The sequence below is a fragment of the Manihot esculenta genome, chromosome 12 (genome assembly GCF_001659605.2).
Source record: "Manihot esculenta cultivar AM560-2 chromosome 12, M.esculenta_v8, whole genome shotgun sequence".
NCBI classification, from domain to species: Eukaryota; Viridiplantae; Streptophyta; class Magnoliopsida; order Malpighiales; family Euphorbiaceae; genus Manihot; species Manihot esculenta.
The window spans coordinates 24,588,883-24,604,141 of record NC_035172.2 but is presented as its reverse complement, the minus strand read 5'-3'; the positions used below and the strand labels follow the sequence as shown (position 1 = coordinate 24,604,141).

The window sequence follows — 15,259 nt, the reverse complement described above, 5'->3', positions numbered from 1 at the left end:
TGATTAATAAAATTGATTAACTCGCTATAAATGAAATTTTGGATCTGCAAAAATAATCGAGCATCATCCCTCATCCAATCTTTCCTAGTGTCATTAATTGGAGGATCCTTGGTAAGATGATCATCCATTTTGATACTTCGTAAATAAATACGGATAGTCTTACTCCAATCTAAAAAATTAGATTTATTTAATTTGTGTTTCATGATTTTAGTCATCACAAGAATCACACTAGCTATGGCGTTTTTAATTTCATCTATGTGGACAGTCCATCCAAAGCAATGGCAACAGAAGACACAAGGAAAAGAAAAAAGGGACGTGAACGGTACCAAAATGCGATCCAAACTAAAACCCTCTACAAAACACCCAAACGGCAAACTGACCACAGAACTGAAGAGGGTACTTCGAGGCGACTCCAGCGATGGTGACTGGAGCAAAAATGAAAACGCTCGCCTCCACACGCCAACGAGTGGGACGGTGTCAGAAACTTGTTGCAGCACGTGAAGGCCACTTGTAGGTTGAACAATCATCGGCTCTTCAAGGCAGCGTCGCCAGCTCTCCAGTGTCCTTCCTGGGTGGGCAGTGAGAGACAAATGTCACCTTATATGGGTAACCTAAAAGAATAGCACAAATGGAGTCCTAAGTCTCCAAATAATACATAAGAAAAAAATTTAAATCTTTCGTATAGAGGCTCTGATACTATGTAGAAGAGTAATCTTTGTTGTGTATTACAATAGAGGTTACAATATATTTATATATGAGAAACCTAAACCTTATCTAGAAAGTGTAGAAAGATAATTTTGTTATTCTTTCACAATAGAGATTACAATTTATTTATACATGAGAGACGGTAACTAAACAGGAAGGAAAATCAAGCCTATGATTATACAATCCCTAAGATTAAGCAATTGACCCATCTATCAATATTTACTTCCTATATTAACATATTTACTTTCTATAACTTATAACACTCCCCCTCAAGTTGGATCATAAATGTTAATCATACCCAACTTGTTACATATATAATCAACTCGAGTCCCATTTAGAGCTTTAGTGAAAATATCTCCTAATTGTTCTCCAGTTCGGATATGTCCTGTTGATATTATCTTTTGTTGGACCTTTTTCACGAACAAAATGACAATCAATCTCGATGTGTTTAGTCCTTTCGTGAAATACTGGATTGGAGGCAATGTGGATAGCTGCTTGATTATCACACCACAACTTAGCAGGCATCGAATTTGTGAACCCAACTTCTTCCAACAGTTGACGTACCCACAAGATTTCACAAACGGCTTGTGCCATGGTTCGATATTCAGATTCAGCACTAGAACAGGAGACCACATTTTGCTTCTTACTTTTCCATGAGACCAAGTTACCTCCCACAAAAACACAATACCCACTAATTGACCTCCTATCAACTTTCGAGCCTGCCCAATCAGCATCACAAAAGCATTCAATATTTGAGTGCCCATGGTTACCATAGAATAGGCCTCTCCCTGGGGCCCCTTTAAGGTAATAAAGAATCTGTCCCAGAGCATCCCACTGGGCAATAGTAGGAGAGCATCACAAAAGCATTCAATATTTGAGTGTCCATGGTTACCATAGAATAGGCCTCGCCCTGGGGTCCCTTTAAGGTAACAAAGAATCTGTCCCAGAGCATCCCACTGGGCAACAGTAGGAGAAGACATAAACTGACTTACCACAATCACTGAATAAGCAATATCAGGACGAGTCACTGTCAAATAATTCAGCTTGCCAACTAATCTTTTATACCTTCCAGGATCTGCAAATGACTCACTGTCTTCTGTGGTAAGTTGAAGGTTAGGGGTCATTGGGGCACTACAAGGCTTAGCACTCAATTTTCCTGTTTCTGCCAACAAATTAAGAACATATTTTCTTTGAGATAAGAAGATGCCTTTCTTACACCGCATAACTTCGATTCCCAAGAAATATTTCAAGGAACCCAAATCCTTTATATGAAACTGTGTTTTAAGAAATTCTTTTAGGGATGTGATGCCAGCAATGTCACTTCCTATAATAACGATATCATCCACATATACTACAAGCAGAATTACTCCACTATCAGAATTTCTATAAAACACTGAGTGATCACACTTACTCATCTTCATTCCAAACTGTTGGATCACCTCACTAAACCTGCCAAACCATGCCCGAGGACTCTGTTTCAAGCCATAAAGCGATTTTCGAAGTCTACAAACCTTACCTGACTCCCCCTGAGCAACAAAACCAGGTGGTTGCTTAATATAAACCTCCTCCTGAAGATCACCATGAAGAAAAACATTTTTAATATCCAGTTGATGCAAAGGCCAATCATGAGTAGCCGCCAAGGAAATAAATAATCGGACAGATGCGAGCTTGGCAACTGGGGAGAATGTATTAGAATAGTCAACTCCATAAGTTTGTGCATAACTTTTGGCCACTAAACGGGCCTTGAGGCGAGCAATAGATCCATCAGGGTTTACTTTCACTGCAAACACCCATTTGCACCCAATAGCCCACTTTTCTGGGGGCAAGGACATCAACTCCCAAGTACTATTAGTGTCAAGGGCCATCATTTCCTCTTCCATTGCAGCACGCCAACCAGGATGGGACAAAGCCTCAATAACAGTTTTGGGAATTGAAATAGAATCTAAAGCAGTGACAAAACAACGAGAAGAGGAGGATAATTGATCATAAGAGACACAAGATGAAATAGGATAAGTGCAAGTACGTTTACCTTTGCGAAGAGCAATGGGCAAATCTAAATCAGACAATGAAGGTCCAGTGGGAGCAGAATCGGTCGACGAAGAAGCGGGTAGCGGAACGGAGTCAGAGTCCTCTAAGTGTCTGGAATAAACATGAAAGATGGGAGGGCGACTTGGCATATGAGCGAAAGGTGTAGGAGTAGTATGAGGAGACAGAGAGCGAACAGTGTATAACAAGAGGTCATCTTTCTCCTCCTGGGTGTTATAAACAGATGATGGCGGAAAAAACGGAGTGGACTCAAAGAATGTTACATCTGCAGACACAAGATATCGATTCAGATCAGGAGAAAAACAACGATACCCTTTCTGACGTCGAGAGTAGCCAAGGAAGACACATTTGAGTGATTTGGGATCCAATTTAGTAACCTGTGGACGAACATCACGAACAAAATAAGTACAACCAAAGATACGTGGCTCAATAGGAAACAAAGATTTAGTGGGAAACAAAATGTTATAAGGGATATCATCATGAAAGACGGAGGAAGGCATGCGGTTGATCAAAAAACAAGCAGTGGATACAACATCAGCCCAAAAACATTTAGGTACCTTCATTTGGAATAAGAGGGCTCTGGCTACTTTAAGAAGATGTCGATTTTTTCTTTCAGCAACTCCATTTTGTGAAGGAATGGCAACACGAGGACTGATGAAGAATCTCTTTTTGTAACAAATAAGATTGAAATTCCCCAGAGAGATACTCTTTAGCATTATCACTTTGCAATATACGGATGGAAGTATTGAATTGGGTTTGGATTTCAGCATAAAATGCACAAAAAATAGAAAATAATTCTGAACGACTCTTCATTAAAAATAACCAAGTAGTACGAGAGAAATCATCAACAAAAGTAACAAAATACTTAAAGTCAGACTTAGACACAACAGGACAAGGACCCCAAACATCTGAATGGACTAACTCAAAGGGAGACGAAGCCCGTTTATTGACTCGAGACAGTGTAGGTAAACGATGATGTTTGGCAAATTGACAAAACTTACAATCTAGAATAGACAAAGAATGAAACTGTGGATATAATTTCTTCAAAACCGAGAGAGAAGGATGCCCCAAACGACTATGAACATCAAAAGGTGTTAAACGCGGGGAGCATACCAGAGATCGAGGAGATCGAGGTAGTTGCTGATCCAAGACGTAAAGACCCTCTGACTCACTTCCTCTACCAATAATCTGCTTCGTCGAAAGATCCTGAAAAACACAGTGATCAGGAAAGAATGAGACACAACAATTCAATGCACGAGTGAGTTTACTCACGGAAAGCAAATTAAATGCGAACTTAGGGAGACATAACACAGAGGATACAGAAAGAGAAGGGGTTAAGTTGACATGACCAGAACCCATGACAGAAGATTTAGTGCCATCAGCAAGAGTAACATAAGAAGGCAATGTATGAGACTCAAGATTGGACAAAAGGGTAGAATTACCTGACATATGATCGGTAGCACCAAAATCAATAACCCATTTGGAGGATGAAGACACAATACATGCAGTAGAGTTACCTGACTCGGCAATTGCAATGATAGAGGAGGAATTAGAGGATTTTAGAGATGCCTGGTATTGGATGAATTGTGCATACTCATCTGCAGATATCAAAATTCCCTGATCGGAAGATCCATTCAATTTGTGTTCCGTGATTTTAGTCATCATAGGAATCACATCAGTTACGGTGGTGGTTTTAACTTCAGCCATAAGGACAACCAACCCAAAACGATAGCAACAAAAGAAACATAGAATTATAAAATAGTACCCGGCGTGAACAGTACCGATGAACAGTACCACGTGAACAGTACCCCGTGAACAGTGCCGATAAACAGTACTCGTGAACAGTGCCAATAAACAGTACCGAATATGAATAGTACCTAAAACACCTCCACCCAACACCCGAACGGCAAACCTCATATCTAATAAGGGGACGGTGTGGCGACTCTAACGACGGTGAGATCCAAATGTTACCCTTTATGGGTAACTCAAAATGAACAGAGTCCTAAGTCTCAAAAAAAAAAATTAAAACTTGACGAGAGAGAAAAAATTAAATCTCTACGAGAAAGGCTCTGATACCATGTAGAAAGATAATATTTGTTATTCTTTCACAATAGAGATTACAATCTATTTATACATGAGAGACGGTAACTAAACAGGAAGGAAAATCAAGTCTATGATTATACAATCCCTAAGATTAAGGAACTGACCCATCTATCAATATTTACTTCCTATATTAACATATTTACTTTTTATAACTTATAACAAGGAAAGGAAATCCTTTTATCAAGCCTATGATCATGCAATCCCTAAGATTAAGCAACTAACACATCTATCAATATTTACTTCTTATATCAACATATTTATTTTCTATAACAGAAAGGATTGGTGCAGTTGCCTATAAACTAGCATTACCGGCAGACAACATAATTCTTAATGTGTTCCACGTCTCCCTACTCAAACCATTTAAAGGAGATCTCCCAGATCACACTCCTCTCTTGCCTCCAACATTAGATGGTCGAATTGTTCTGACTCCGACTTGCATCATCAAATCTCGGCTAAATCATGGATCATGGGAAATCTTAGTTGCTTGGACTGGCTGTTCCTAAGAGTTAGCAGGATTCTGTTCAAATTAAAAAAGTCGATCAAGCTGAAGTAATTCAAAAATTCGGTTCGACTTTTTATTCAGTTTGGTTTTTAATTTCAAAAATTTTAGTTATTTTGATTCAGTTTGATTTTGGTTCGAAAAAAATTGAAAAAAGTGAATCGAACGAATTAGTAATAATAATATATTATTTTTGATAATATAGAGATATTAGACCATAATCAATGTTGAAATATTTTAATTAAATTTTAGAATATTAAAAATAAGGTGTAAAAAATAAAAAGTCCATTAAAAAGTCCAATCGATTAAACCGAATTGAATCAAACTGAATTAGACCGATTTGATTCGATTCTATATCCGTCCAAAATCAGTTCGGTTTGATTTTAAATTGAACTGACCGAATGCTCACCTTTAGTTGTTCCGACATTGATGCCACTTGGGGATCCTTTCTCATTTCCAAGACGCTTATCCCAACTTTCCGCTTGAGCACAAGCTTTTTCCCCCCGGACAGGAGTGATGTTATGGATGAGTTCATAGGCAAACACTACAACAAGCGTTTCAAACAAAACTAGAAGTCCATCAGTAGTAGAAGTGTATCTTTTCAGATTAAGAGATTTATCTCTATTTGAATTTATTAAGCAGTAGATTAGATTTCTCTTTATATTGTTAGGTAGATAAGTGACCATGTTCAATTTAAACTCTGCTTGTATCTGATTAGTTATTTGCATTGTAAGCCTTACTATAAAAAGGGGTTATTACTAATTAATAAAATAAGCAGAAACTATTTACCCAATTCTTCCAATATTTGGAGCTCTTTTTTAATGAGCCCTGAGGTACCCAAGCTCTCTCTATTGAGCTCTCATACTCTTTCATCATAGGTTTCACTCAGAGAGGAGGGAATCGCAATAAAGGCAAGGTTACAGCTGAAGGTAACTCTCCTACCCGCAGATCCGTGACACGATCCTTAACTGGGAAACTTAACATTCCCCCTTTGGTAAAAATATCACACAACAATATTGAGTTTGTTTTTTTAAATTTTTTTCTCAAGTCGCTAAGGGGTTTAGGACAGTGCGCCAGGTTTATATATATTTCATTCTCCTGATAGATGATTACTATGCACAAATTGTAAATAAATTCAATGGGTCAGGAACTGCCATCTGTGACATGCATCTGAACAAGGGCTTAACCAACGTGCTATATTTGAATTTACATTTCTTTTCTTTGTTAATTTTGTATTATGGAATCATTTTTTAAGCACATGGATTCCAATGCATGTGTTTTCATCCTGCCTTCCACTGTGTTCTTCTGAATAGCAAATATTATTTTTTCTATGATGTTTTAATAACAGATATGAGAAATCTGGTAATGAGCAGTTTGTGACTGAACTTACCAAATGGATCTTCCATGAAAGAGGTCATCTGAAGGTGAGACATATCTAAAAGTTATTCTGGATTATTATATTGTCTTAACAATGTATGACTGCATGTTTCCCAATGCAAAATAAGTAAATATTTTGTCAAGTCAGCTTTGGATTATTGATATTATGGCTACCTATGGCATAGAGCCCTAACTTTAACTTGATTATTTTTTCCTTGTCATATGATGCATAATTTAGCATTTAAGTTTTGTTCTTGATCTCCAGGCTGTTAATGTTAGGCATCACAAAGTTGGGGAAACTGATGAACCTGCAATGTATAGGATCAAAGATGATCTGGTAACACCTCCATTCAGTTTAATCTGTTTGAATTTACATTATTAGAAGTTATATTAGGAAAGAGTAATTACTCTGCCATAAAACTTTATTTGATTGCAGGAATTTTATATTGAGATATATGAATGGTCTGGAAAGAGCTGGGAACCATATGTCGCCAATGATGTTCAGGTTCAGTTCTACATGATGAGCCCTTATGTGTTGAAAACCCTATCAACCGACGATAAGGTACTTGTTTCCTTGGGCTCTTCTTATTTACTTTGCAACATTGTTTTTACAGCATCTCTAATCTTTTGTATACCTTTTCTCAGGGTCTGTATCATACAACATTCAAGGTGCCTGATGTGTATGGAGTTTTCCAGTTTAAGGTCGAGTATCAGAGGCTTGGATATGCGAGCTTGTCTCTTTCCAAACAGGTAAGCTCCTTTGGCAATACTAATGCTGTTTCTGCTTTAACATCTCAACTTAACAACTTGCCAATGTAATATTTTTAAGGGAGATTTACTATTTAGTCCCTAGTTATTGCTGTTATTAACAAGTAAGTCCCTCGGTTTTGAGAAACCTATTAAAATATCCTTATCTTTTTTCCTCTATCAACGAAATAGTCCTTTCATTAAATTCTATCTTTCTGCCGTTAAAAACATAGTAAAAGACCAAATTATCTTCTTTATTCTTTTTCTTCTTCTTTAAGGAGGAGGAAGAAGACTATTTCCTTGACGGAGAGAAAAAATAAGGATATTTTAATAAATTTTTAAAAATGCAGAGATTGACTCGTTAATAATGGCAATACCTAAGGACTAAATAAAAAGATTTATTAGGGGCAAAATTGAATTTTAAAAATTTTTTCTCATTCTTTATCTATTTTTAACAAAAAATGGAAAAGAGGACGGAAAGGCTATTTCGTTAATGGAGTAAAAAGATAAAAATGTTTTAATAGGTTTATGAAAATACAAGTACTGACTTTTTAATAATGACAATATTCAGATATTAAATAGTAAATTTTTCTATTTTTAAATCCGTTAGATGTTAATTTTTCCCCCTATAAGTTGGTTATATCACAGGCATAATGAGTAAAAGAAAAAAGTTGTGGATTTGCAATATCTTTCTAGTTTTGTCAATTTAGCCTAATTTTGAAAAGTGAGTTGCAATTTTGTCCAGGAGGTCAATGAAATAGAAACAAGAGTATATATTTTTCTTAAATGGTTTTTGTTAATATTTGTTTTTTACTTTCACCATCCTCCACACACCCCCTCTCTCTCCTGGTGAGCCCAATGCATCTGAACAATGGAGACATAGCTTCTCCAGCTGGAATTGGTTTGGCGCTAGAATCGGTAATCATTCTTTAAAATTACATCTGCATCAACTAGGGGTAACAAATTTTAGATTTCATTTAGGGACAGGGATAGCACCAGGATATTACTATTGTGGATTTTCTGATAGTGGCACATGCAATACTATGTGTTGTCTCCTAGGGGTGGGGGTTGCATGGTCTGGTTTTGGTGCAGTTTAGAATGATTTTCAGACCAAACTGTACAATACAATTTGTTTATATATATATATATATATGTATGTATATATTAAATCAAGCCAAAAGTGAATCATTTAGGTATACAAAAATTAAAAACCGAAACAAATCGAAATATTACAGTTTGATAATAGTGTTTGAATTTAATTTTATCTCAAAGTATTAAAGAGTCATTAACATTTATTATAATATTAATAATTCAACAATAATAAAAAAGGGCCATAAAAATCCTTTAAATATACTTTATGACATTAACACATAAAGCGGACATTAAAAGAAAAGCACATTCATATTTAAAAGTATAAAGATATAGAATTAATTTACCATCTATATAGGAGAAAGGGGTGTGTGCATTTGTATGTTCTGTTTACGGTTTGTTTTGATCTGTTAAAAATACATACCAAACCAACCATAACCATTTTTCCATTTGGGCAAACCAAAGTGAACTATTTAGAGAAACAAATCAAGCCAAGGTGTTAAAATCAGTTTGGTTCTATTCAGATTGGCAGTATAACCCAAATTTTGCACACCTCTTCTTAGGGGTGGTGGGAAGGAGCAAAAGGAAGTGGAGATGAACCGAGAAGTAAAAACAAAGATTGTCCAAAGACTTAGACCTTTTTTCTTCTATAGCAGATGAAGCGTTTGGCAGCTATCTGGTTCTGATGGGTGAGATCAAGGAGAGGATGATTATGGTGGATGAGATCTTGTCTCATTTATTTTAGTTTTGTACAATAGGGCTCAACAAGAAAGATAGGGGTGGGGTTGGGGAAAGAAAATAAACTTTAAAACAGAGCAATAAGATGCGTATTATTTCAGTTTTGACATTAAAAGGAAAAGGATAAAATTGGATATATGAGGGAAGGTTTGGAATTTTTTGGGTATTAGGCTTATATTGGATACCAAGTGGATATGGTCTGAACCCCATATGAAACGGAAAGCAGATTTTATAGTTGCAAAGTCGAGGGAATCAATATTTTCATCAACAAATAATAGTAAAAGTGCTAACATATGTGATTGTACTGTAGCTATTTTCAATTTGATACATTTTCCTCTTGGAGAAAACAATTGGAGATCTATAAAAGGGATATACAATTACAAACTACTGTAATAAAATAAGAAATAATTGGGCAATTTCAGTATATTTTTTCATTCTAGTAAGTGGGTATACATACAGATTATAAGGTTTTGTTAAGGCAACTCCTAATAATCCTCTATCAATCAATTAGCCTATAATTATGTACATATTATGTTCACACTCTAACACTCCCTCTCAAGTTGTATCATAGATATTTATTATGCCCAACTTGTTAGAAAGATATTCTATTCGAGGTCCATTTAAAGGTTTGGTGAGTAGATCACCTAGTTGCTCTCATGACTTCACATAACTGGTGGAGAATAAATTTTCTTGAATCTTCTCACGGATGAAATGATAATCAACTTCAATATGCTTAGTTCGTTCATGGTATACTGGATTGGATGCAATATGAAGAGTAGCCTAATTATCACACCAAAGTTTCGCGGGTGACGCAACATCCATACCAACTTCCTTCAGCAGATGATTTATTCACAAAATCTCACAAGTTGATTGAGCTGTGGCCCTGTATTCTCACTCGGCACTGGATCAGGATACTACATTTTGCTTCTTATTTTTCCAAGACACTAGGTTTCCTCCAACAAATACATAGTAGCCTGTAGTCAACCTTCTATCACTTTTGGATCCCGCCCAGTTCAAAACCTATTAAACCTGTATTCTCCCGCTCTAGAACAAACACCAGGAGTTCCTTTTAGATAACATAGAATTTGTTCTAGAGCAGCCTAATGTTTCACTGTAGGTGCGGACATGAACTGGCTTGCAATGCTTATTGCAAAAGCAATATTTGGTCGAGTCATCACTATAAGGTAGTTCATCTTTTCAACTAACCTTCTGTACCTCTTTGAATCATTGTAAGGGTCTTCGTCATCTTTTGTAAGACATATATTAGGAATTATTGGTGTGCTACATGGTTTAGCTCCCATCTTTCCAGTTTCTGCAAGTAAGTCAAGGACATACTTCCTTTGAGACAGGAAAATTTCCTTTTTACTCCTTAAGACTTCAACTCCTAAGAAATACTTAAGCTAATCTAAGTCTTTGGTATGAAAACTCACATGCAAGTAGTTTTTGAGAGGAGATCCCTGAACTATCATTTCCTAGAATGACAATATCATCGACGTATACAACAAGGAGAATAATACCAATATCTAAATTTCTATAGAAGACTGAATGATCACACTTGCTTTTTTCAACCCAAATTTTTGAACTTCACTGAACTTGCCAAATCATGCACGGGGACTCTGCTTCAAACCATACAAATATTTCTTCAAATGTCAGACTTTCCCATATTCTTCCTGAGCAACAAACCTTGGTAGTTGCTCCATATACACCTCCTTTTGAAAGTCACCATGTAAAAATGTATTCTTGATATCTAATTGGTGTAAAGACTAATGTTGAGAAGTAGCTTGGGAGATGAACAAGTGAACTGAGATCATTTTTGCCACAGGAGAAAGTGTCAGAATGGTCAATGCCATAGGTTTGGGCATAACCTTTAGCTACAAGATGGGCCTTAAGCCTCGCTATGGAGCCATCTGGATTGACTTTGATGGCAAAAGCCCATTTACAGCCCACAGCCTTCTTGCCAGAGGGTAAATCAATTAGTTCCCAAGTATGATTTTCATCTAGAGTCTTGATCTCCTCAAACATTGCATCACGCCATCCAGAATGAGTCAGGACCTCTTTAACTGTCTTAGGCAAAGAAATGGAATCTAGAAAGACAATTAAGGAGATAGAAGAAGTAGAGAGGTGATCATAAAACAGAAAGTTAGCAACAGAGTAGATAGGTTTACACTGTTGTTTACCTTTACGAAGACTAATGGGGAGGTCAAGGTCACTCAGTGGTGGATTTGATGGTGATACGGATCCAACAGGGCAAATTTCTAACAATGGTGTGGAGCAAACTTATGTCATTCAAATGGATCTAAAAGGAGTTCAAAATCATATTCATATGATCCATATATATTTGGGGCGTGCTTCAACTCATATGGGACAGATTTGGTGCAACACTTGCAATCATAGGCTTAGGGAGCCTAATCAAACCTATGGGCTAAAACTACAGAAATGGAAGCCTAAAGTGAAGATCAAGTAAGGCTTTTGTGAAGATTCAGCTTTGTTATGATGGGCTTGTTATATTTTTATTATTTAACACTTGTTTTATTTTAGCTTTGTTTGGGCTTGTATTCTGGCCATACTTTATCTTTTAAGTTTTAGAGTGTTGGGCCATGTTTTGGGCTTATGTTTTTATACTTATGTGTTATTTTAGTGTGTGATTGGGCTTGGGCCTTATGTGTTTAAGTCAGGTCAAAGAAGAGTGTCTTAGGGTTTTATTTGTTTTTCTCCTTACTATATAAGGATAAGAAACAATTGTAAGAGGCAGCTTTTAATCAAAATTTCAGAATTCTTTTCATGCCTTTGGCGTATATTGTTTTGAGTGAGAGTGAGGATTTGCTTTCATCAATTGCACCAGGAATCTTGGCTTACTTATCAACTATTCATTGTGGTGTTTGTCAGATTCTCATCTAAATCCTTCGATCATTGATGTTTCAGCTTCTCTAAGTGTGGGGTGCCATAGGAGGTAGGTTTATCAAATCTTTGAATTCCATATCTACTTGTGCGTGTGGGTTTGAGGCTTGTGCCATTGGGTTCCGCATCAGTTGGTATCAGAGCCAAAGTGAGGTAAATTCTGATTTATCTTAGGATCTAGGGTTTTTGAGTTTTCATTTTCTTCCTTGTTGTTTCCGGTGAAAGCTTGTGTATCCATGACTGCACCTTCTTGATTATTAATCATAAAAAAAAAAAATTCGAAATCCAAAAAAAAAAAATTCGCCTTTGCCTTATTTACCTTGATCTGGCCGAAATTGTGATATGCTTCCTTTTTCATTTATATTGCTTTACCTATCTCAATTAATTGCAGTAATTTATGAGAATCAATTTGAATTTTGAATTTTGAATTTAGTCGAATCCAGATTAGAAGATAAAAGAAATTCTGCCTATTTCCTAAAGTGCACATTTAGGGCAATTGCATCTAAATTGATTTGATGTCAAATCCTTCTTTTAATACCAGAATTTTCGTCCATGTTTCTGATCTGAGAGAAATTTACATTTTTCTTTTCTGATTCTATTTGTGGGGTTTTGATAATTTTCATTTTTGGGTAGATTTAAGTAGATCCATATTTAATTTGCGTTGAAGTGAATTAAATGCAATATTTTTTGTCCAGGTTCGTTTTTATTTGATTTCTAATTTTCTTTTTTGATTTAAGCTTGCTTTTGCTTCCTTTACATTGCTGGAGTATTGTTTGCTTGTGTCTATACTCTAGGTGATATTTTTCAAGTAGCACAAAACCTAGTTCATGTGTTACTTTCCAAATTGTCAGTGTCTTCTTTCTTTAGGATTTCTTCTTTGTTTCATTAAACGCACCTTGTGGTTAGTTGGTTGACCTTAGTTTTTGAAGTGCAATTGAAGAATCAGCAAAAGAATGGTAAGAGTGCAAACACTTGAGTACTTTCTTTTTTAACACAATATTTGCTAGTCCTTTTTATTTTTTATTGATTTAAGGTAGGATGAGTAAAGACAAGAATGTGGTGGATCGTACTGATGGAAGTGAATCGAATATGGGTAACGATTATAAGCTCTTTAAGAAGTCAGTCAGTGGTGAGTTACAAAGGCTCAATAAGACTCTTAAGAGGTTAACTGAAATTATGGAGAGTTTGAATGTCTCACAAGCTTCCACTTCTACAAGAATACCTCAAAAAACTCCTAATTGTAACGATGACTGTGATGATTCGGATGTGTTGGTTAATAATGTGTTGCTTGCTACACATTGTGAGATGCTTGTTGCTAGGCGTGCTCTGAATATGCAGGTTAAGGAAGAAAGCCTAGAACAACGGGAAAACATATTTCACACTAGGTGTTTGGTTAATGGAAAAGTGTGTACTCTCGTTATTGATGGAGGTAGTTGCACAAATGTGGCTAGTGTGTATATGGTGGAAAAATTAGGCTTGGCTTCTATTAAACACCCTAAGCCATATAGATTGCAATGGTTGAATGATTGTGGAGAGGTTAGGGTTACACGCCAAGTGGTTATACCATTTTCTATTGGTAGGTACAAGGATGAGATCTTATGTGATGTGGTACCTATGCAGGCAAGCCATATGTTGTTGGGTAGACCGTGGCAACATGATAAAAAGGTGCAACATGATGGGTTCAATAACAAGTACTCCTTCACTCATGAAGGACAGAAGGTTATACTCGCTCCTTTATCACCTCAAGAGGTATATGTTGATCAAATAAAGATGCTGGAGAGGGAGAGGGAGGCTTTGGCCTTGGTCACAAAGGGGAGTGAAAGCTTGAATTCTGCGGAAAAGATGAGAGAAAAGAGTGAGTTTGAGGGTAAAGAGACTGGGAAAGAATCAAGACTAGTTCAAGGAGGGAAGGTGGAGAAAGAAAAGGAGAAAGAAGAGGCTAAAGTTCCAATCTCAACTTCCATAGAGATTGAAATTGAAGAGGAAGTTGTAATGCATGAATCTAATGTAGTTGTTGTTGAGAATTCCATCAATGAACTTATAGAAGAGGTTGTGAATGATGAAGGACATGGGGAGCACGTGATTGATGAGGTGGAGGAGGTGAATGAGACTGTTTTGGAAGTTGTAGAGGAGAATGGGTCACATCCACAAGATCTTTCTATAACTAATATTTTTATGCCTAGTTCATTTGTTCTTGATGTGCAGGTTGTTGATGAAAACATTCATGACGAAAGTTTTATTCTATTTCCATCTATTCAAAAGGAGGTCTTTGAAGATACATGGGTTCCTAAAACTTCCCTTTTTGACATAAATATTAGCAAGATTCGAGGACGAATCTTTTCTAAAGGAGAGAATGATACGGATCCAATAGGGCAAATTTCTAACAATGGTGTGGAGCAAACTTATGTCATTCAAATGGATCTAAAAGGAGTTCAAAATCATATTCATATGATCCATATATATTTGGGGCGTGCTTCAACTCATATGGGACAGATTTGGTGCAACACTTGCAATCATAGGCTTAGGGAGCCTAATCAAACCTATGGGCTAAAACTACACAAATGGAAACCTAAAGTGAAGATCAAATAAGGCTTTTGTGAAGATTCAGCTTTGTTATGATGGGCTTGCTATATTTTTATTATTTAACACTTGTTTTATTTTAGCTTTGTTTGGGTTTGTATTCTGGCCATACTTTATCGTTTAAGTTTTAGAGTGTTAGGCCATGTTTTGAGCTTATGTTTTAATACTTATGTGTTATTTTAGTGTGTGATTGGGCTTGGGTCTTATGTGTTTAAGTCAGGTCCAAGAAGAGTGTCTTAGGGTTTTATTTGTTTTTCTCCTTACTATATAAGGATAAGAAACAATTGTAAGAGGCAGCTTTTAATCAAAATTTCAGAATTCTTCTCATACCTTTGGTGTGTATTGTTTTGAGTGAGAGTGAGGATTTGCTTTCATCAATTGCACCAGGAATCTTGGCTTACTTATCAACTATTCGTTGTGGTGTTTGTCAGATTCTCATCTAAATCCTTCGATCATTGGTGTTTCAGCTTCTCTAAG

At 36.3% G+C, this 15,259-nt stretch overlaps 1 protein-coding gene across 3 annotated transcripts in view; it reads left to right on the top strand.

The window, feature by feature from the left end:
• The window catches only part of LOC110627590 (dolichyl-diphosphooligosaccharide--protein glycosyltransferase 48 kDa subunit), a 48,254-nt gene that overhangs the window by 11,422 nt on the left and 21,573 nt on the right, over positions 1 to 15,259 (top strand). The window contains exons 8-12 of one of the 3 annotated variants that reach the window (XM_043948756.1): positions 6,702 to 6,777; positions 6,996 to 7,067; positions 7,167 to 7,292; positions 7,376 to 7,480; positions 12,227 to 12,278. In XM_043948756.1, the coding sequence (XP_043804691.1) occupies positions 6,702 to 6,777; positions 6,996 to 7,067; positions 7,167 to 7,292; positions 7,376 to 7,480; positions 12,227 to 12,235 (388 nt within the window). In that variant the 3' untranslated portion in view covers positions 12,236 to 12,278. The other 2 variants (XM_043948755.1, XM_043948754.1) reach the window with 2 other exon arrangements.